Source organism: Vombatus ursinus, unplaced genomic scaffold (genome assembly GCF_900497805.2).
Source record: "Vombatus ursinus unplaced genomic scaffold, bare-nosed wombat genome assembly UNPS02005659.1, whole genome shotgun sequence".
NCBI lineage: Eukaryota > Metazoa > Chordata > Mammalia > Diprotodontia > Vombatidae > Vombatus > Vombatus ursinus.
The window spans coordinates 3,411,453-3,433,876 of record NW_020945437.1 but is presented as its reverse complement, the minus strand read 5'-3'; the positions used below and the strand labels follow the sequence as shown (position 1 = coordinate 3,433,876).

The 22,424-nt window shown below is 38.2% G+C and overlaps 1 protein-coding gene across 1 annotated transcript in view; it reads right to left on the bottom strand.

Annotated features, from left to right (window-relative positions):
* HTR2A (5-hydroxytryptamine receptor 2A) overlaps window positions 1–17,667 on the bottom strand; it is a 60,791-nt gene extending 43,124 nt beyond the window's left edge. Inside the window, exons 1-3 of the mRNA XM_027848321.1 lie at window positions 17,473–17,667; window positions 16,250–16,669; window positions 13,904–14,104 (exon numbers count right to left, since the gene is read on the bottom strand). Of these exons, the coding sequence (XP_027704122.1) occupies window positions 13,904–14,104; window positions 16,250–16,661 (613 nt within the window). The 5' untranslated portion in view covers window positions 16,662–16,669; window positions 17,473–17,667. The remainder of the gene's footprint in view (window positions 1–13,903; window positions 14,105–16,249; window positions 16,670–17,472) is intronic.
* Between the last annotated feature and the right edge of the window lie 4,757 nt (window positions 17,668–22,424).

Here is a 22,424-nt window from a genome sequence, read left to right as displayed (position 1 = left end):
AGGATGTACTAAAGTGGGGTGAGACTTTAGGCAGAGGGAGTAACCAGAAGGCTATTGCAATGGTCCAGGCATGAGGAGATGAGGGCCTGCAATAGAGTGGTTGGTCATGTCATAGGATAGAAGGTGGCATACTCAATAGATGTTGTGAAGGTACAATCAACAGACCTTGGTATATAATTTTCAGCTGCTTCCTGTCTACTGGCTAATTCCTTACTGCCTACAAATTCATTCATGTCTTTGCCATCTTCAAAAAACCCTCACTTGAGTCACTCATCCCTGCTAGTTGTTTTGTGGCTAGACTCCTTGAGAAATCCACCTACAAAAGGTACCTCTACTTTCTTTCCTTTTACTGTCTTCTTAAATCTTTGCAGTCTGGCTTTCAACATCATCATTCAACTGAAACTGCTCTCATTAAAGTCATGAATAGTCTCTTAATGGCTAAATCTAATGATCTTTTCTCAATCCTAATCACGCTTGACTTCTCAGTACTTTTGACATTTTGGTCACTCTCTTCTCTCTAGATTTTTGTGACACTGGTTCTCCTGGTTCTCTTCCTACGTATCTGAGTGTTCCCCTACCCCCAATTAAGCAACAAAGTAGAAATTCTGAAAAATGAAGAGATGATGGAAATTGAAATAAAAATGTTGAATTAATCATTAAAGCTGATAAAGCTGGAAAAACTAATAAAACAGATAAAAAGCTGATTTTTAAAAAGAGAAAAAACAAACTGTCAAAGACAAAAAGAATTCACAACTGAAGAAGAAAAAAAAGAACAAAGCAAATTAAACAACCCATTATCAGAAAAAAGAAATTGAACAAAGCCTAAGTGGACTTCCCGCCCCTCCCCACCCCTGCCAAATCTCCAGGGCCAGATGGATTTATGAGTGAATTCCATCAAAAATTCCTGGACCAATAAATTCTAATATTACATAAATTGCTTGCAATAATAGAATAATGAGAGGGTACCCTTCTAATCAATCTTCTTCTATGATACACATACGATCTTGATGCCCAAACCAGGGTTAGACAAAGCAAAGAAAGAAAAACACCAACCAATATCCTCAAATAGCATTGATACAAAATTTTAAATAACATATTAGCAAAAAGCCAACAATAGCATTAGATTATACACTATGATCAGTGTGGATTTATATGAATACTTTGGGATTAATTCAACATAAAAAAGATTATAAATATTAAAAAATCATGTTAATATTTCTACTAATAAAAGCTATCTGACTATATCAGCAAATATTCAAAATACTGTTGACAAAATCCCACATGAGTTTCTATTAAAACACATATTAATAAATGGCTCTTTCATTAATAAGGTAATAGTATCTATTTAAAACCAAGGGCAAACATTATATGTAAAGGAGAAAATTTAAGGGTTTTCCAGTAATATCATAGGAAAGGCAAAGATATCCGTCATCAACACTCCTACTTAATATAGTCCTAGAAATGCTAGTGATAGCAAAAAGTCAAGACAAATAGCAGGAATAAGTATAGGCAAAGAGAAAACAAAAATTACTGCTTTTTACATATATGATGACAGAAAATTCTAAAGAGTTAACCAAATTAATTAAAATAATAAATTCAGCAAAGTTTTAGGATATGAAATAAATCCACACAAATCATAAGCATTTCTATATATTAGCCACAAAATCCAGCAAGAAAAGAAGAGATAGAAAGGGAAATTCCATTTAAAATAAATACAGAATATGTAAAATATATTGGAGTTTACCTGTCAAGTCACCCACAGCAACTATATGAAACAACTACAAAACACTCTTTAAAGAAATAATGACAGACTTAAAAATAGGACACATATTAATTACTCATGGGTAGGTTAAACCAATATAATAAAAATGATAATACTGCCCAAATATATTTTCTTACTCAGTGCCAAACTACCAAAGATTGACATATCTATATTTCTCCTCTCTTTGGTGGCTAAACTCTTTGAAAAGACTGTCTACACTAGGTGCTTCCATTTTATTTCTGTGTACTTTCTTCTTAACTCTTTGCAGTCTAGTTTCTAACCTCATAATTCTATTGAAGCTATTCTCTCAAAAATAATGATTGCTTAATTGTCAAATCTCATGACCTTTTCCCAATTCTTATCCTTCTTGATCTCTTTTCAGCCTTTGACATAGTCAGTCATCTGCTTCTCCTTGATACTCTTTTCTCTCTAGGTTTTTGTGACAGCGACAGGGCTCCTTTGCTGCTTCCTTTAGTGGTTCTTCACCCACATCAGGCCCACTAACCATGGGGGCCCCCACTGTTCTGTCCTGGACCATCTTATTTTCTCCTTTTATACAATTTCACTTGGTGGTTTCATCAGCTCCCATGGTTTCAATGGCCATCTCTATGCAGATGACTCTTGGATCTATTTGTCAAATTCTAATCTCTTTCCTAAACTCCAGACTTGCATCTTCAATTAATTTTTAGAAATCTTGAACTAGATCTCCTGCAGACACCTTAAAGTCATCATTTTCAAAACTGAAGTTATTTCCCCCCACAATGTTCCTCTCTCTAGTTCCCACTAATTTTTTGAGGGTACCACTATCCTCCCAGCAACCCAGACTTGTAACCTTAGTGACATCCTCAACTTTTCATTCTCACCTTCCCCTATATTCAGTCAGTAGTCACATCTTACCATTTCTACCTTCGTAACATATATTCTTTATGTCTCCTTCTCTCCTCTGAACAGCAACCATTCTGGCTCATGCCCTTATCACCTCGCACCTGGATTAGTACAACAACTTGGTGGTCTCCCTCAAGACTCTTGTCATTCTCTAGTCTAGGGGTGGAGAAACTTGCAGCCTCAAAGCCACATATGGCCTTCTAAGTCCTCAGGGGCAGCCTTTTGACTGAATTCAAGTTTTACAGAACAAATTCTTTCATTAAGGGGATTTGTTCAGTCAAAGGGCTGCCCCTGAGGACCCTGAGGGCCACCCATGTGACCTTGAGGTCACATGTTCCCCACCCCTGCTCTGGTCCATCTTCCACTCATGTATCAAAATGATCTTCCTAAAATACAGTTCTTACCATATCATTCCCCTATTCAATAAACTTCAGTAGTTTCATACAACCTCTAGAATAAAATGTAAAATTCTCGGTTTGGTTTTTAAAACCCCTCATAACATTTTACCTTCATATCTTATTAGTCTTCTTACATCTAGGTGAAGGACTTCTTAGTTATGACCAACCATTAAATTGATGTTGCTGTGGCTGCTACTACTACTAATATTCCTCATTATCATCATCAGAATGATAACAGCAATAACACTAATAATATCCCAAATACTGCTATTCAATAGAAAAAAGTAGTTATCTTGTTGACCTTTACAATAATCCACAGAACATTAAATATAAATACAAAATAATGATAGAAGACTAGCAAACTATCCCAAGATCATTTCTACTTGAACTCTATTGAAAAAAAATGAGATGATGAGAATAAAACAATCATAGCTTGTATTTATACAGCTGTTAAAACTTTGCAAAACATGCTTTCTCTTTTGATCCTTCCAACAAGCTGATGAGTTAAGTATTACTATTATATTCATTTTAAAGATAAAGAAATAGACACTTAGAAAGTTAAATGACTTTCCCAGGTTCATATAATTAACAAGTGACTGAGGTAAAAATTGAATCCAAGTCTTCTATACCCAATATATATATATATATATATATATATAGACATATATATATATTTATAAACTATCCTGTCCTTCTCCTAAATACAAGGCTAAGGGAGCAGAGCAGAGGGTACTAGCAGTTTTTAGACCAAATCTAAAACATTAATGTATCTGTTGGTACTATAAATATGAGATCCTAGTCCAATTGTCAATAAACTGATTGAAGGTATTATTCATACAATAAACAATGTCACAGAACATAAAGAAGTTGGAGCTGACTGGAAAGTTGGACACAGATAGGATTGGTGGTGTTGGTTTCATTATGTACCCAAGGGCAACAGGAAAAATAACCTCATGGAACATTTTGTCATCTTTCATTTTGTTTTTCATGATGAATATAAGTAGGGTTACCACCATGAAGATAGCTAGTTTGTGACAATGCCATTTTTATAAAGAAATTGATAAGATTCTTCAATGAAATCAACAAGTTTCTTGATATTTAATTATTTCAGTGCAAAGGTGGGCATAGAGAAGGTCAACAAAAATACACTGGAAAAAGTGATTTGTAAATAAGAACTGACAAACATTAGAGACTTGTAGGGGATTCCTTCTGGTGTTTATAAGTATTCCCTCAAGCATATTGTCATAAAGTTTTGGATTTTGTGAATACTATTTTAGCAGTAGTATTTCACTGGCTATCTTCATGAAAGTCACTTTAGAATCAGCTATTTGACATCAATATTAAAGATCAAAATTAATATCAACTTAGAAGAAAAGATAATGATGATTTGACGCTGTATAATAGCAACAACACTAACCTGATTTATTCATTTAATCTAATGACTCTTTAAAATGGGAAATGGATGACAGTAAAGACATTGACTTTGTCACTCTTTCTTATAGAAGGAGTGAAATGTATTGTAGCTACTTATTTTGATTAAACAAATATGTTAATATTAGAATTGTTATTTATTATTAAATAATCTTATTAAATATTTCAGTAAGATGACTACAACACATTTGGTTCACTAATAGATTTTGGTTGACTATTTTAATGATTATTAGTAATAATGGCTTGCAAAGTACTTTACATACATCACAAATGTGAAATAATTGCCTCATCAAGGAGATTAAAAAAGCCAAAAGACCACTTCACTTCAGCCAGGAAACATTTAGGCATCTTGTCAAACAAATAGACAAGTTGGGCAAGGCCAATGACAGTCTAGAGTGCAAGTTTATCAGCAGGATGATGACAGAAATACAAATAGTATTGTCTTACAAATAGTTACTAGTAGTATTATTTTATAAAACAGTGAAAAGCAATGAAATTGAAGACAAACCAGCTAAAAGTATGGCATGAAAGCCAACTAAACTAGGTCATCCCAAGGACATTTGTAGATTAAACTAAAATGATGACAACATATAGATGCAAAACAAACTAGATCTGCCAATTATCATTAGCAACTTATTCATATCAACTCTGACAATAGAACCTCAGTATTTGATATATGAAATGGAAGTGGGCCTCATCTAAGAAGGTGAAGTCAGGAAAACTTAAGAGTATTTGATACCATATACTAGCTGTGTGACTTCAAGAAAGATACTACCTCTCTGTATTTCAATTTTTTTTTATTTGTAAAATGATGGTAATATTACTTGTAGAACTCTCCTCACATCTGTGTGGCTCACATCATATAATGTATGTGAAGCACTTTGTAAGTTACTGTCATTTAATAATTTTAATAGCCAACTAAAATGTCAGTGAACCAATATGATGTAACCATCTTACTGATCTAAAAGCTTATATTAATGAACAACTCAATTTCCACATATATGCATATGCATGTATTTAAAATCCTTTGTTTGTCATCCAAAGCCCTTTGTAACTTACTGTCTTACATTTCCAGTATTTTTATACTTTATACCCCCCCCCCCCTTTCCCAATTGGGAACAAAATACTCTGTCTCTCGGCTCTGGGGCATTTTCTTGTCATCCCCCATGCTTGGTTCTCTCCTTCCTCATCTCTGCCTCCTGGCTTCCCTTTTTCCAGTCCCTCTTAATTCTAGTGTTTTCCCTCTGTTAATTATTTCTTATTTATCTTGTACATAGCTTGTTTGTACTATTTGTTTGCATGTTGTCCTTCCCATTAGATTTTGAGCTCCTTGAAGGAAGGGATTATCTTTTGCCTTTCTTTGTAACCCCAGTGCTAAGTACAGTGTCTGGCACAGAGTAGGTGCTTAATAAATATTGATAGACTGATTGACTGACTGAAATGTAGCCATCAGAAGCAAGTTACTTCTGCTTTAAGCAAGAACTATGTGAAGATATTATTTTTTATACAATGTATCTATGAATATCACCTTTTACCTAGTTACTGAATTGCCAGGAAATAAAGGGCTGAAGATTATATCTACACAAGACCAGGGGCTTGAAAATGCATTCAGTTGTGTAACAATATATTTCAGTGGAAGATTTCATATAAAATTCTTACCCAGCTCAATACATTTTCAAAAACCCCAGGGAAAGGAGATGGAAACTTCAAACAAGAGATGGTAGTGTTCATTTCACTGGGTTTAATGCAATGCAAATAAAAGAAAAACACAGAGATTTAAGAAATGACTACTGGGTACTTTTTTCATTAGATAATCTGGTACAATGGAGCTTCTTTGGCAGAGGAGGAACGGGTTGGCAGATTCCATTACACAAACACACCAAAGCTTCTGAGTGATCTGATAAGCATAAACCTTTTGCTTCTCAGTGATGTCACCAAAGCTTGTTCTCTTCTCCTGTACCAACTCTTTGTTGGTAGCTATAGTTTGTGTGTGTATAAATATGTAAGTGCGTGCATGAATAAATGCAAATCTTAAGGTGATAAGGTTTAGAGCTAGAAGCTGCTTTGAGACAATCTATTTCACCTCCTCTTCATTGTGCAGGTGAGAAAACATCCAAGAATGTCTATGGGCATCTGTTTTTGCATGTATATGCTGAGTTGATGAAACATTTTAGTTTATAAATTCTGATAACTGAAATTCTACTCCTATGTCTTTGTCTCAGACTACTCCCTCCTCTTTTCTTAAATATTTACCGTCATAGGCTTAATTTAAGCTACTGTTGGTTTTGAAGGGGGAAAGAATTACTGTTTAATGCAGTGAACACTTGATTGCCCACGGTTAATAAAGATCAAGTCTAACAGGGAAAAATGAAATCCATAGAAAATCAACTAATCTCACCTAATTTAATAGTTTCAGTATTTTCCCTCAATAGACCTTTAACCAGAGAAACTAAGAAATAGTCTGACTGATAAAAATTGATGCGTTTTGCTCTTAGAATGGAGCAGGGAAATGGTCAAAAGGCAGGTAGTGGAAAGAACGCTAAGGTAAGAGTCAGAGGACCTGGGTTAGAGTCTCAACATTGCAAATAAATAGACCTTGGATAAGTCACTTGACTATTCTGCACCTCAGTTTTCTCTTTAGCAAAACAAGGGTGTCTGACAACATGAACTCTAAGGTTCCTGCAGGTTTTAACAACCTATGAACCACCATTCAAATGGGAAAATAATAGAAACAATTATTTTTGGATGATCTCTTGATCTTTAGGCTTAGATCTTGCTTGCTTCATATTTAATGAGAAAATAGAAGGCATTTCCACATACTCTTTTCCCCTTCTTGTATCCTTCATTCTCTTTTCCTCCAGTTTCTGATGAAGAGATGAAGGTCAAGCCCTCTATATGGACCCTCAATCCCATCACTTCCCATTTTCTCCATCAGATGATCTTTTATCATTCTATAATCCCTCATAATTCTATATCCTTCATAATTAAGGATGTTACAATTTAATTTTGGGGAAGACAACATATAAAAGCAAGTTGAAATATCATCCTCCCTAACTGTGGTTAACCTACTATGTAGCCCCCTACTATGTAGCCCCCCACAACTTAACTCCATCCTACATATCTAGTCTTATTATATATTATTTCTTCTTATGCCCTCTTTGGTCAGTCTAAACTGGCTTTCTTGCTGTTCCTAAAATGTGACATTCTTTCTCCAAAGCCATCGTTATTGTGGTAATGACCCTTAATTATCTTCACCAACTGGGTGATGGCCACAGGTTGAACAAATCAGTGATCATCTCTATGCATATGACCCACAGATCTAGATATCCAGTTCTCATATCTCTCTTGAGCTCCAGTTTCACATCACTAGCATTCTCTTGGTCATTTCAAAAAATGTCACAGGGACATCTCAAAGTCAACATAACCAAAACAAAACTCAGTATCTTTCCTCTCAAATCCACTATTCTACCAAACTTCTCTATTTCTGTCCAGGGTACTGCCATCCCATAGTCATTTGGTTTGCAACCTTGATTTCACTTTTGACTTCTTACTCTCACTCACCCTGCATATCTAATTCCATTGCCAAATTTGATCATTTCTACCTCTGCAATAATTCTCACATCTTCTCCCTTTTCTCTATGAATACAGTCACCACTCTGGTTGAGGCACTCATCACCCCTCACTTAGATTGTTGTAATCACCTCCTCATCAATCTCCCTAACTCACAATTCTTCCCTCTTCAATCCATCAATCATACAGCTGCCAAGGTGAATTTTTTAAAGTGTAAGTCTGAGCATGTCAGCCTTCCTAATCAATAAGCTCCAGTGGCTCCCTATTACCTCTGGGATCAAATGTGTTCTTCTCTGTTAAGCGTATAAATTCTTCACAACCTAACTCCATTCTACATTTCCAGGCTTATTATACATTACTACTTTTCATACACTCTTTTGTCAGTCCAAAGTGGCTTTCTTGCTGTTCCTAAAATGTGACATTCCCTCTCCAAAACCATCATCATTGTGGTAATCACCCTTAATTATCTTCACCAACTGGGTGATGGCCACAGGTTGAACTAATTTTCCTTGCAGACAGAGTTCCCCATTAGATTTTAATGAGTGTGTTATCATGGCTATGGAGAAGACATGAATTTAAAAAACAAACAAATAACCCAACAACATATGATTGTGGTCCCTTTCCCTTCTATCTGTCTTTTGGCATCCCTGGTTTCCTTCAAATCTCAACTAAAATCCTATCTTTTACAGGAAGCCTTTCCCAATCCCTCTTCATTCTAGTGCCTCTCCTCTGTTAATTATTTCTATTTGTCCTGTATAAGCTTGTTTGTACATATTTGTTTGCTCATTGTCTCCCCTGTTAGATCGTGAGCTCCTTGAGGGAAGACACTGTCTTTTGCCTCTTTTTTGTATCCCCAGCACTTAGCACAGTGCCTGGCACATAGTAGGTACTTAATAAATGCTTATTGTCTGTGTCTATATCCCAGGATATGGACAAAAGTGGATGGTAATGCTGAGTAGCTATTTGTGATCTTTGAAAAATCATTGGGAGAGAAAGTGTCATAGAGTTAGAGCAAACATCCTCCTAATTTTTCAAAGAAGAAAGAAAATAGACTCCTTAAACTATAGACCATTGCATTTGGCTTTGATTCCTGGCAAAATTCTGGAATGTACTGTATTATTAATGTGATGCTTTGTGAGCATTTAGAAAGGGAACTAGTGATGGCTCAGAGCCAGCATAGGGTCTCTCATACCATTTTTGTTTTTAGACAGGGCTGCTAGATTAGGGGAGTGGGTCTTTGGCGTGATCCATAGAGGTAGAAGGTGGGTACATGGGTCACACCTGACTTTACTACCTAATAGCCAATCCTTGTGCTTGTCTCCAAAAAGACCATCCTTTTATGCATGATCACTTATGGTCCCAACTCTACCTGGTCTGTTCCATACTTTGCCACAGACCTGCTGTGACTGAACTCCCAACCTTTTCCCTTTCCCACTGGGTGTGGACCCCTTATCAGGATCCAGGCACCCTCACTGACAGCTGCCAAGGTAAAATTCTTCCAACTTCCTACCTCCAGATGACTTCATGGCTCTGGTAGGCACTCTGAGGGGAGAGCAATCTGTACATCTTGGGGGATGCAGTAGACTGTGAATAGAGCCTTACCCTCCCTTTTTATTATCAATGGGACTGTGTGAATTATGCAAGATGAACAGGCTTGGATGGATTCCAAACCTGGTTCACAGATTCCATTACATCTTTGCCTCCAAACCCACCTGTCTTCTAATTTTTCTGTTTCTGTGTAGGATGCCACCATCTTTCCAGTCACACAGGTTTACAATCTTGGTATCATGCACAAATCCTCAGTTTTTGCTCCCTTACATAATCAATCAGCTGCCAAAGCTTTTCATTTCTACCTTCACAAAATTTCACATTCATCCCCTTCTCTCTTCTCCCATAGCCACGACCCTAGCTTGGGCCCTCATTACCTTTTACTTGGGTTATTATAATAGTTTCCTAATTGGTCTCTCTGACTCAAGTTTCTCCATTCTAACCTACCCTCAATACATTTGCAAAAGTGAAAAGGGACCAATATGTCCCTCCTAGGATAAGCTTATCTTGCTGTTAACTCTAATAAGTGTCTGAGGTAAAGTAGAGTAAGGAGCCTAAAAAGAACTCAATACCTAGGTGGTACAGGGAATAGGAGCACTGGGAGAGGAAGACTTGAGTTCAAAACTGGTCTGAGGCACTGATTAGCTGTGTAACCCTGGAGCAAGTCACTTAACCTCCCTCTGTCTCAGTTTCCTCACCCATAAAAGGGGAGTAGTAATAGCACCTATCTGCCAGGATTGCTGTGAAGATAAAATGAGATACAATAAAATTGTATTATAAATGCTATCATAATTATTATAATACATGTAAAACTATACAACTGGGCTCAAAAAACCAATTACATTAGGTTTAGGAAACTCTTTGTGACCCTATTTGGGGTTTTCTTGGCAAAGATACTGGAATGGGTTGCCATTTCTTTCTTCAGCTCATTTTACAGATGAAGAAACTGAGGCAAACAGGGTTAAGTGACTTGCTCAGGGTCACATAGCTAGTAAGTGTCTGAGGCCAGATGTGAACTCAGGAAGACTCCAGGCCTGACACTCTACTACACCTCCTAGCTGCCCCTGAGATGAAGCAGTGATGACTAGACAACTGTTTCTGTTAAAACAGCCTTGGGGTTTTAGTGTGCTGTCGTTTTAATATGAATTAACAATGTGATATGACAGCTAACAACCGAAAGCTAATGTGAACTCAGGCTTCATTTACAGAAGCACAGTCTCCAGAAATAAGGACCTAATAGTCCTTTTATACCCTACACTGGTCAGACCACATATAGAGTACAACATTCAATTTTTATGCTACAGTTTTGGAAGGATATTGGCAATCTGGAGCACGTACAGAGAAGGAGGATTAGGATGATTGAAAGACTGGATACATTGCCATGTAACACTCAATCTTAACTTGATGGAACAGGCTATTTAGCCTAAAGAAGAAAAGACTCAGGTACAACATAAGAGCTGCCTTCAAGTATGTGAAGGGCTGTCACATTGAAGAAGACTTGACTTGTTTGGCTTGTCCCAAAGTGCAGAATGAGAGGCAATGTGTGGATATTGTGGAGAAGCTAATTTTGTTTCAATGGAAAAGCTTCCTAGCATTTAGAGCTCTACTAGAGTGGAATAGTCTTCTTGGGAGGCAGCCAGTACTTCATTACGGGAGGTCTTCAAGCTAAGGCTGACTGATAACTCGTAGAGGGATTCCTCCTCAGTTTGGGTTGAACTCCATGACCTGTGCTGTCCATTCCAAAACTAAGTTTCTACAATTCTTTGATTTGAAAGTCTACCGAATGACTGAAGCAGCCATCTCATTGTATTCTGCCCTGGTCAGGTCACAACTGGTGTGTTGTGTCCAGTTCTAGGTGCCACATTTTAGAAGAGACATTGACAGGTGTCCAGAGGATTATTATTGGGGCAGTGAGGGGACTAAAAAATGACATGTTATATGAGACTAAATTTAAGGAACTGGGATATTTCATCTACAACAGTTATAGATGAAATATCCCAGTTTCATGTGTGTGTGGTGACATAGGTGCTATGCTCAAATATTTGAAGGTTATTATGGAAGAGGGATTAGATTTATTTTTCTTGTTTCTGATGGGGAAAAGTAGGACTAATGAATTGAAATACAGGGAGGCAAATTCCAGTTTAAGATAAATAACTTCCATATAATTAGAACTGAAACAAAATAAAATGGGTTAATTTAGTAGGTAGTGAGTTCCTGTCACTGGACATGTTTAATTAGAGGCTTGATAACCACATGTGAGGATTGTAGTGGAAGAAACTCCTTCACAGCTTAAGGATTTCTCTTAGTCCAAAATTTGTGGATGACTGACTACTGCCCCTGGACTGTCAGTAAATATCCAAACATGGTGCTTTGCACATGGTTGACACTTAAAAGAAGTTGTTGAATGGTTTGCAAAACACTAGTCCAAGTAAATGCAAAATCCTCATTGCTCCTACATGTATCTCCATGTTGCAACAGCTGCTCTTGCTTGATGGCAAGAATGCTTATGCATTTCCTAAAAGCAAACATGGCATTTTCTAACAGGAGTGGGGAAGAGGAGTAGGCCTGTGACTATGAATAAGGAAATGTGGGTGCTAGTCTTAGATCTGCCATTATTGACCCAAGATCAAGATCTCTGACTAGGGCCCAAGGACACACAGATAGTAAGTATCAGAACCAATATTTGAACCTAGGGCCTCTGACTACAAATCCCCAGTTCCTCCTGATGCATCATATTGCCTTGCTTCATTTTTAATTCTGTCAAATGGTGATCATACATAACTACGTCTAATTCTCAGAGTATTTATAAAAATAGAAAAAGCTTTGCAAAAATTAAAATGTGCAATAGGAATGTAAGTTTTATTTATACCCATGAAAACCAAACGAAAGAGGAAGAAGAAAAGAGGTTGATTGCATTCAACTTATTTAACTCATTGCCTGATTGTCATTAGGTCCTTGGTTTAATTTACTTTAGGTCACAGACTTATTTCTCTGCTTGGACTTAAATTGCCTGTTTTCTTATTCCATACACACATCCACTCCAGGAAGGATGCAACGTCACCCACTGACACATCTTGTGGTTCTAAAACAAATTAATCTCAAGGAATTCTTAGCTAAAAGCTAAACATTCTGAGGAGGTATCTGTCAGCAACAAATGAATGATAACTGGGAGCTTTTCCCTTCTCTGGCCATCCACTTATGATGGATGTTCGAGACTGGTCTACTGTAAATACAAGAGATCATTCTGGCAGATGCAGTGCTCTTGAAAACCTCTGATGTGTGCTGTGTTATCAGAAGGTGCAGGGGTGCACTCAGCTGTACTAAGTGAGTGGCTGGAGGGGTCCTTGACTCAGCCCCAGCACCTCACTCCAATCCTTTCTAGCCAATGTATACTTGTTAGAGCCCATTCCCAGGCTACTTTGTGGTTAGAACTACATCTTCTATTAACAGCACTTTGAATGTCATGGATGCTCAGCAGATGTTGAGTATCTTTTTGATTAGGGGTTGAGTATCTTTTTGATTAGGGGTCTTGTTACAACTCATGGTTTGGAGTTGTAAATTGGAGGAATATGATGCAGAGTTTATGGAGCTGACTTGATGCGTATGTATGTATTTCTGTATGTAATATGTACATTTATGTGGATGTCTATATACTTAGAAGTGTAGAGTATAAATCTAGATCTAGCCATCTATTGATCTATCTATCCATCCATCCATCTGTTCTCCAGAACTATGATTTCTTCAGTTTAGGCAAGGAACTTTCTGTGAAGAAATTCATTCTTTCAGTATAAGTCAGCAACTGTTCTGAAATTGATCACTGAAGAGAATTGTCCAGGGGTACTAAGAGATTAAAGAACTTATCTGGGATCACACAGCCAAGACGTGTCAGAGGCAAGACTTGAACCCACGTTTTCCTGACTCCAAGGCTGTTATCTATTCACTACTCCATGATGTTTTTCATAAACATATTCTTGCTTATGTAGGAAGTATAGCTTGAGTCCACCAGTAGAATGCAAGCTCCTTGAAGGCAGGAATTGTTGTTGTCTGCATTCCTCATGCCTAGCACAGTGTCCTCCAGACACATAGTAACACTTAATAAATGCTTGTTGAATTGAATTGTGTTATCTATCCGGCCATATATTAAAAAAAAAACCTCAGTAATTTGGAAATCAGATTATTATTACATTATGTGGCAAACAAAACTATACATTTTTGAATGTCCTTTTTAAAAAGGTCAACCAATATATCAAGTCTTCTGGCAAAGCAGAGAACTGCGGCTTGGAGACAGATACTGAATGTCCTCACTTACCTACTGATATGGTCCAAACAGCAATTATTTTCAAAAACGCCTTAGCTCTTGAGTTAAAGCGACTGTGATGAATGGGGTTCCGAATAGCTATATAGCGGTCCAAGGAGATTGCACAGAGATGCATGATGGAGGCAGTGGAGAAAAGCACATCCAGATAAATCCAGACTGCACAGAGTTTTGTGGGCAAGGGCCATTTGTACCCTATAGCAACAAAGAGGGTTAGCATCAGTGGGGCAACAGCTTTAGGTATCTCATAACACTTAGTGTTTACTATAGTTTTGCTGTACACACTTAAAGCTTGCCTTATCTGTTGTTATACAAAGCATTTGAGAGTAACAAAGTTTTTTTTTTTAAACTAAATTGCCCAAAGCAACTTTATCAAGTGATTCCCCCCAATCATTAATGGTTTCATTCATATTAACAGTTCTTGGAGTCATGTCGAGGCTTGGAGAAGGTGTTAGGTTTCTGTACTGGTGAGGTGCAAAGTTGTAATAATTGTTTTTATAACCTATCATGAGATTCCATACCTCATGATGGGCCAGAAATATTTTCAGAAACTCTCCCTAATGTAAAAATACTCTCATAAAAATGCTTATGTGAATGCTTCGAAATCTAGAGGGTGGTATGTAGGATGCCAGCCTAACCAGAAGACTTCTGCTGAGGTTTTTTGGCAAACAGCCCAAGCCAAGGCTGGAGACTTTGTGTCTGTCAGGAAAGCCTCATTAGGCTGATTTGCTCGCCTTTGCAAAGTTTCCTAAGCAGCGGGGCTTACACTGAGTAGTTGCAGTGGGGGTTTGAACTTTTTTAAGGGTCTTTCCGGCCACTAAGCGACATCCCAAAAGAGTTCAGAGCGCAAGTGGATGAAAAGTATCCAGCAGGGTATTCACCGCAGCAGCGAACGGTGGAAGGGAGGCAAGGAGCGCCAGCGTAAACCGCCAGGGGGCACTGCCGTCCTCTCAAGTGAAAGCCGGTTCCCGGCCCTCGACTCCTTTGCTTAGAGAGTATAGCTGCTAAGTCTTACAAACCACTTTGCTTTCTCGGGGCGCATCCCTGGTCTCCTGGCTCCCATTCCTACAGCCTGCTCTTTACTAACCCAGGACTGGTCCCCTCTCTCCTTTTCTTCTTCTCTCGCTTTGTATTTTCTAGAATAACACCCAGGCTGGTGTTCACCTTGGAGGGCAGTAGGACGCTGGGGCTCAGGGTAAAGACAACGTTAATTTCGTGCAACTGTCCCGGGGTGTCAGCACGGCTGAGAAGTGAGCTTTAAGACTTTCAGTGAGGGAACCGTCCGCATTCTGTGCAACCTGGCTCCCTCACTTCCTCCGCTCCCCATCTCACATGCTCTGTGCTGATTTTTATACCAGTCATGTTCTTAAAAATTGGCCAGAAAAGCATCTCTAAATGGGAACTCCTTCGTAACTCATCTCTTTAACCTTTATTTGCCTGTCAGTTTGTAGCTGTCAGCTGCCTGAAGGATTTTTATTTATTTATACCTAGTTGTATTACTCATCTGCTGGAAAGGGTATCATACACTCTGTTTCCCAGCTGAAGCAGTCAAATGTTTGCAGACTTCACCCATACATTTATTTGACTGTTTTAAATGCTGTGAAATCTCTCCCCCTACTTTCTAATCTACCTTCATTAAAATTACCCCCTGCATATTTTAGGTTGCAATGGTATGTGTACGCATATTTGAATGGCTGATGATGTCATTGAAAAGTGCAGTCAAAGAACCTCGGGGGAGAGAATGATTAAAAATGGGAGTAATTAAATTTTATTCTAATAGAGGCTTGCATATTTTAACGTGAAGCTCACTGCACCATTAACGTTTGCTCTGCAAATGTTCCAGAGTAATGGGGAAGGCTTTGCTACGTTAGAAGTGCAGAAAACTGGGTGACAAAGATAAAGCTGTTCTATCATGAAGGCTGGAATGTTTGCTGGGGAAGAATATGAAGGACCAAAAATCAAGCAGAGTCCTGACAAGTAAGCCATAAGTTATTGCTTTGTGATAGCATTGGGACCAATACAAAACAAATACCTGTTTAGAAGCATTAAAACTTAGAAGAGTTAGGAAGAAATTATATATGCCTGCCCCTAAACACTGATACTCTGACTTTTTCCCATGGTAACTGTCTTCCCTTTTCCATATGATCTAACATCCATATTAATTAGAGTAATTTTTCATTAGCTACCAGAACATGAGAGACTTGGGTCTTAATAATGGCTATTTCTTCTTCTATTTTTTCCTGATACATATTTCTAATCTACTGAGCCCAAGTACACACATACACACTTTGTGACTAGTGAGTGAGTGAGTGTGCATCAGGGAACATAAGTGATACTCACCATACAAGATGGTTAATGTTGACACTGGCATCACCAGGAAACCCAGCAGCATATCAGCAATGGCAAGTGACATCAGGAAGTAATTGGTGGCATTCTGCAGTTTCTTCTCCAGCGTGACTGCCATAATGACAAGTATGTTTCCAGCAATGGTAAGAACAATCACTATAGCTGTCAGCAATGCGGGCCAGTTTTTCTCTGGGAAATGGAGTAAGGAATAACAAGGGGGCGCGAGGCCACCTTCACAGGAGAAGTTTGTGCCATTTTCAGCATCCACGGTCCAGTTAAGTGCATCAGAAGTGTTGTTCTCTCCAGAGAGGAAATCAGGTTTGTAGAGTCTTCTGTCATGGTTTAATTGTATTAAGGAGTTTGTAGTTGGGGTCACAGAGCTATCCTCTTCCACAAGAATATCCATTTCTCAGCCTGAACTTTGCAAAGATGAAATATGAAAAAAAAGAACAAGTTATAACCTCTGGCCACTGTTCATCTATCTTTTTTTATCCCCATACTATGTAAACCTGAAGCTGGTGAAACTGATGGGCTTTGACAATGCATTGATTCTTCCCACCCCCTTCATCTTTAAAGCAATATTTAAAGAACTGATAGGAATTATAGAAGTATGTGGTTGTTATTCTTTCCTCTAGTATCCCATATAAAATCCACTGATAGATCTATTTTGGGGTGTGTGAGTGTGTGTGTGTTTTCTCCTTTAACAAGGTTACAAAGCAGAATGAGTTTGTAAAATGGAAAGTGAGAATTCAGGGAGAAAAATATGTTTTGAGCAAAAAAGTTTTGTGACTACCCAGGCTCCCTCATTAGCTACATCTCATTCTGTTGATACTGTTGAGTGCACTATATTAAATACAGTTGTATTAACATAGTTTGCAGTCCCCTAGAACAAGATTCTGTATTTTCTACCTTAAGCCTGTTGATGAAAAATACATCAGTGTCACCCTTCTTGTAATTGGATATGCTTTTGGTTATAGTTCACATGCCGTATTAAACTGGATTGTCACAGACTTCTGTCGGCAATTTCAGCTTGGACTATGTCTCTTCATATACAAAAGAGAAAAAAAAGTCTCCTGTACCGATTGCGAGGCAATTGGCCACACTAGAAGCACTAATTGTAATGACTGCCTTTTAGCCAAGCACAGCTTCACACTGGAAGGCAAATAACATAGCACTAAAAATAGTTTTCAGCAATACAGAGCATAATGAAAACTTACATGAGGCTTCAGGGTCCAGACATTAGATGTACTTGGTTGTTCTTTGACTTACTGGATCCTTCATCCTCATTAAGGCAGTCGGTAGCCCCGTCTCTTTAATCCTTCACCCACACAATATGATGGTAATTTGATTTCAGTTTTGCTGAGTTCAAAATTGCATGTTAGAGGGAAGCCAGTTGCTGTGCTGTGGGCTCCTCTCTCTCTCTCCCGTCTGTGAGCCAGTCAGCTTGCTTCCTTTTGCCTTGTACTGTTCCCTCTGTGAGCCATACGTTCAGCAGTCATACCAGAGCCCCTTGCAAAGTCACACAGAAGAAATCACACCGAGTGGAAGGAGCTGTCTCTACCAAGGGATCACGGATTTCGACAGGAATGGAATTCCTTGCAGCCTGTCTTGTTCAGTTCATCAGACCTCCCACTATCCAGAAGTCACAAACTGCAAGGTGGCAACAGAAAAGGAGGGCAGACAAAATAGGAGTGTTTTTTTTTTTTAATATACTACATGTTATCATTGGGGAGCCAGTTTTTTTTTTAAGATAACTACCAAAGATTGCCATTTGTAAAGATTCCCTGCCTTGCAGGTATGCACCACTATAATATCTTGCAGGGTGAAGATTGAAAAGAGAAGGCAAATAAAGCTAAGAAAATGACTTGTGCTCAGAAAACTGCATAAACCAAAAGGCTGCAGCTTTTATGCTAATCCTATATTGAATGATTAAATTAGCTCAGGGCAACCAAGCAGATATTAAACCCAACTAAACTACTAGTCTTATTTTCATTTGTTGTGAGGAATACATTTCTATCAGATTCAGCTACATTTCTTCCGTAGATACCTACCCTATTGGGAAAGATAATTAAACTTAAACAAAATCATCTCCTGATCATTAGTGCTAGCAATTTTTTTCAGCATTTTGCTGAGAAAGGACCTTTTTTTTTTGGTCCAAGAACAGAAATCTCTTTAGACTTTGAATTCTAGAGAAGGAAGTCATTTTTTTTGAAGTCTTAATTTTACAGATATGGAAATGGACACTTTCCTAAAAAGTCAGACTGAATCAGAAATAGAGCTGGGAGCAGAACTCAGAACTCCTTTCTATTGCTTTACAGACCAGACCACATTGCCAGCGAATTCTATGACACGTGACAAGAAGAAAGATGATGAGAGAACCCTGAGGTTGAAAAACTAGCTGCTCCAAAACTTCCTGGTGGCAATGAAAACATGTATTTTGGCTATGCAGGGTGACCAAAGCATAGTATGAGCTTGTAGAAGATAAACTCAGTCTCGGTGATTTTGAGCTTTTTTTGCCCAGAACATTATTTTTTAAAAAATACCAAATAGCTAACATTTATGTAATAATTATTATGTGTCAGGCACTGTGCTAAGCACTGCAATTATTATATCATTTGATCCTCATAACAATCCTGGGAGGTAATTGCTATTACTATCTCCATTTTACAGATGAGGAAACTGAGACAAGCAGAGGTCAAATGACTAGGGTCATGCAAAGCATCTTGAATTTGAACAGCCAAATTCCTGATTCCAGGCCTAGTGTTTTGTGCACTGTGTCTGTGACACCTATTTCTGTTATCTCCTAAGTTAAGTGAGGGCATTGGATTAGGTAAAGTTGGAAATCCCTTCCAGCTCTGTATCTATGATTCTATGATACAATCTACTTAGGGAAGGTTTGCTTAGATCAAGTATGTTTCAATCAGGTTGAAGTGAGCCTAGAAAGGAGGTGAAATAAGGAAAAGTAGCTCCCACAGAATTAGAACTGTGACTCCCCGAAGAAGTGTATGCTAGTGTTGGAAGGGATGTGGAAAAATTTGGACAATAATTCACTGTTGGTGGAGCTGTGAACTGATCCAACCATTTTGGAGAGAAATCTGGAATTATGTCCAAGGTGTTATTAAACTCCCTATATCCTGTCACCTAGAAATACTACCACTAGGTCTATTTCCAAAGAAAATTAGGGAAAAGAGGAAAAACCCTATGTATTCTAAAATATTTAAAGCAGTTCTTTTTGTGGTGGCAAATAACTGGAAATTGTGGGGGATGCCTGTGAATTGGGGAATGATTGAACAAGTTGTGGTATGTGATTGTGATGGAATACTATTGTGCTTTAAGAAATGGTGATCTCAATGGTCTTAGAAAAACATGGATAGACTTGCACGAAATAATGAAGAGCTAAAGGAGCAGAACCAAGAGAACATTGTATACAGTAGTAGCAACATTGTTTTAAGAAAGACTTTGGTTGGCTAAATCATTTTGACTACTATAAATACCCAAATTAACTACAAAGGACCTATGAAGGATGATGCTATCTTCATTCAGAGAAAGAACTGATAAATACAAGTATGTATAGGATGATTTTACATATATTTGCCTTTTGGTAGTCAACTTTAGGGCAAGGGGAGGGGAGGGAAGAAAAAAAGAAAAAAGATTTACATATTAATTTTGTATATACTTAAACGGAATAGCAAGTCTACATAATAGTTTCATGTACAATTACCTTTTTTCTATTCTGCTATGTTATGGAGATGCTTATTTTATTTCTTAAGTTCAGGATAAAATAAATAAAATTTTTTAAAAAGAAAAAAATACCATACATAAAGTCTGCACTGATCTGTCAAGCAAATTTTAAATATCTAATAATACTTAATTGACATAAGAGTAAATTTTTTTTAAATACAAAAAATTAAAACCTTCTAAACCTGAATTTCTTCCTTCCCCTCACATTTGACTTTTTATTTCTACTGCAAGAGAAAAAAATTATTTTTAAAAACCCTATAAAAGAAGTATATATACTAAGTGTCTTTTTCTGGTTCTAGGCAGGGCATCATGATGGTCCTTGATGAATTCACTGTAGGAATATTGAATTCATCTGCGGTTGTGTGTAGCTCTAGAGAAATAATTTCCAAAGTGGGAACTGGGGCATTATGAGGATTCATAATCTGACCATAAAGGGGCTATGACCTGACACCAAGTGTTATGTAATCAACTAGTTCCAAGGTGGGAAGATGGATTGGTTTCTATCTTCCTTGAAACAGCCAATTTGGGGGCTTGCCTTTAAATATTTATATCTACCCTTATCTCCCAACTCCCATTTGTGCTAGCTTATAATCTTTCCCTAATTTAGCTAGGTGTCAAACCTTCAGGGTAGGTATACCCTATCTGCTCCCTGGCACTCATAAGAGTGTCTGCTTTGGGAAGCTTCTATACCCCACTCCCTTCCTTAGAAAACTCTACTCCATTATCTCTCCTCCCTCCAATCAGTTACTTTATGACTTTGACAGGTGCCCTACAGTTGGTAGGACAGTGGGACAAGATGACAGATGGGATATGACAGATCACACATCTCATTACATGCCCTTTCTGTCCAACTCATCCTCTTCATGACTTCACTATTACTACTGAAGGCATGGCTATCCTTCCAATCACCTTGGTGTCATCTTCAACCCCTTACTCTTCCTTATCCCTTCTATTCCATCATTTGCCAAATCTTATAATTTCTACCTTTTTATTTCTCATACCTGTCTCCTTGTCTCTGGGGAGCCAAGCTCTCATCACCTGTTGCCTGGGATTATTTCTAATTGGTCTTCCTGACTCAAGTTTCTCTTCACTCTACTCCATCCTCCAGAAAGCTACCAAAGTGATTTTCCTAAAGTGAAAGTCTTTACTTTACATGTCATCCCCTTACTCAATAAACTCCCTATTGACTCTAGGATCAAATACTATTTCATTACTGTCCTATCTCTTTACATTTCTATTTTTGTTTTATAATGTAGTGAGACATTGGAGATTAGCGTCTGTGGATGGATATAAAGCCCTTGATGCCTGCCTCAATGAACTGCTGAAAGCAATGGGAATGTATTAGCACCTGAAAAGATAGAAGCTCCTTCCTTTTCCTCTTCCTAGAAGAAGGAGGGGGTCAAAATCTCTCACAAGAAGCAAGAAGTGAGCAGTGTGCTTAGGAGAGGATGGAGTTCCTCTGCAGTATGATTTAGAGAAGACCACTGCATGAGTTTGTGGTTGCCACTGCTTCTCCTGCCTTGATTGGGGTGGCTGAACTATGCAGAAGCCATGTGGAGTTGATGGAGCCATCTTTTTTCTGCCTTTGCACCCCCTTCCTTCTTCTGAGAGAGTATCTCTTCCAAAGCTTATCTCTGTCTTTAAAATTCACATTTTACATTACTGTTTACTTACCCTAATCACATATCAAGATAAAACAGGGGTTAGCTCAACTCATGATTGATCTGTATCTATTTTATTTGCTTAGAGAGAGCTGTGAGGGAGGTTATAGTTGCCTATACATAGAGAGAAGGCAACTTTCTTTTTAAAATGCTAGGGGATTTCTTCCTCTAGGGGCTCAAAATAAATCAAAGAGATTTTTTCTGATGAATAGTATTAGGTCCCTCCAAAAGCAGGTGTAACTAGAGACTGCACAGAGAATGTGTATAGCTTTTCTGCCTTTCTTCAGCAGAACTCATATGCCAACTAAGCTCTTGGTCACTTTGGAAATAGCAGAGCAATCACCTTGTTGGCCACTGAGCAGGAAGAGCATTGACTCGGTGGGCCTTTAAAAAGGAAATGACTCTCTCTCTCTCTGTCTCTGTCTCTCTCTTTCTCCCCCCTCCCTCCCCCCTCTTCTTTTTCTCCCTCTCTCTCTTCCTTTGACCCTCCACGTGGCGTGACATAACTGAGGGACTTTCCATGTGTTATGAGCTGGGCCATGTGTTATGCAGGCTGATCCCTTCCTAGTTTAGGTCCAGTGCCAAAATGAAATAAACATGTACAGCTCATTCAACAGTTAACAGGGGGAAAGTCATTCAACAAGGATATTCAGTGAGGACCCCATGCTGATTCAGCTGAGCACAGTTTCCTGGAGTTGTCACACAGTTGATCCATGAGAGTGAGAGAGAGAGAGAGAGAGAGAGAGAGAGAGAGAGAGAGAGAGAGA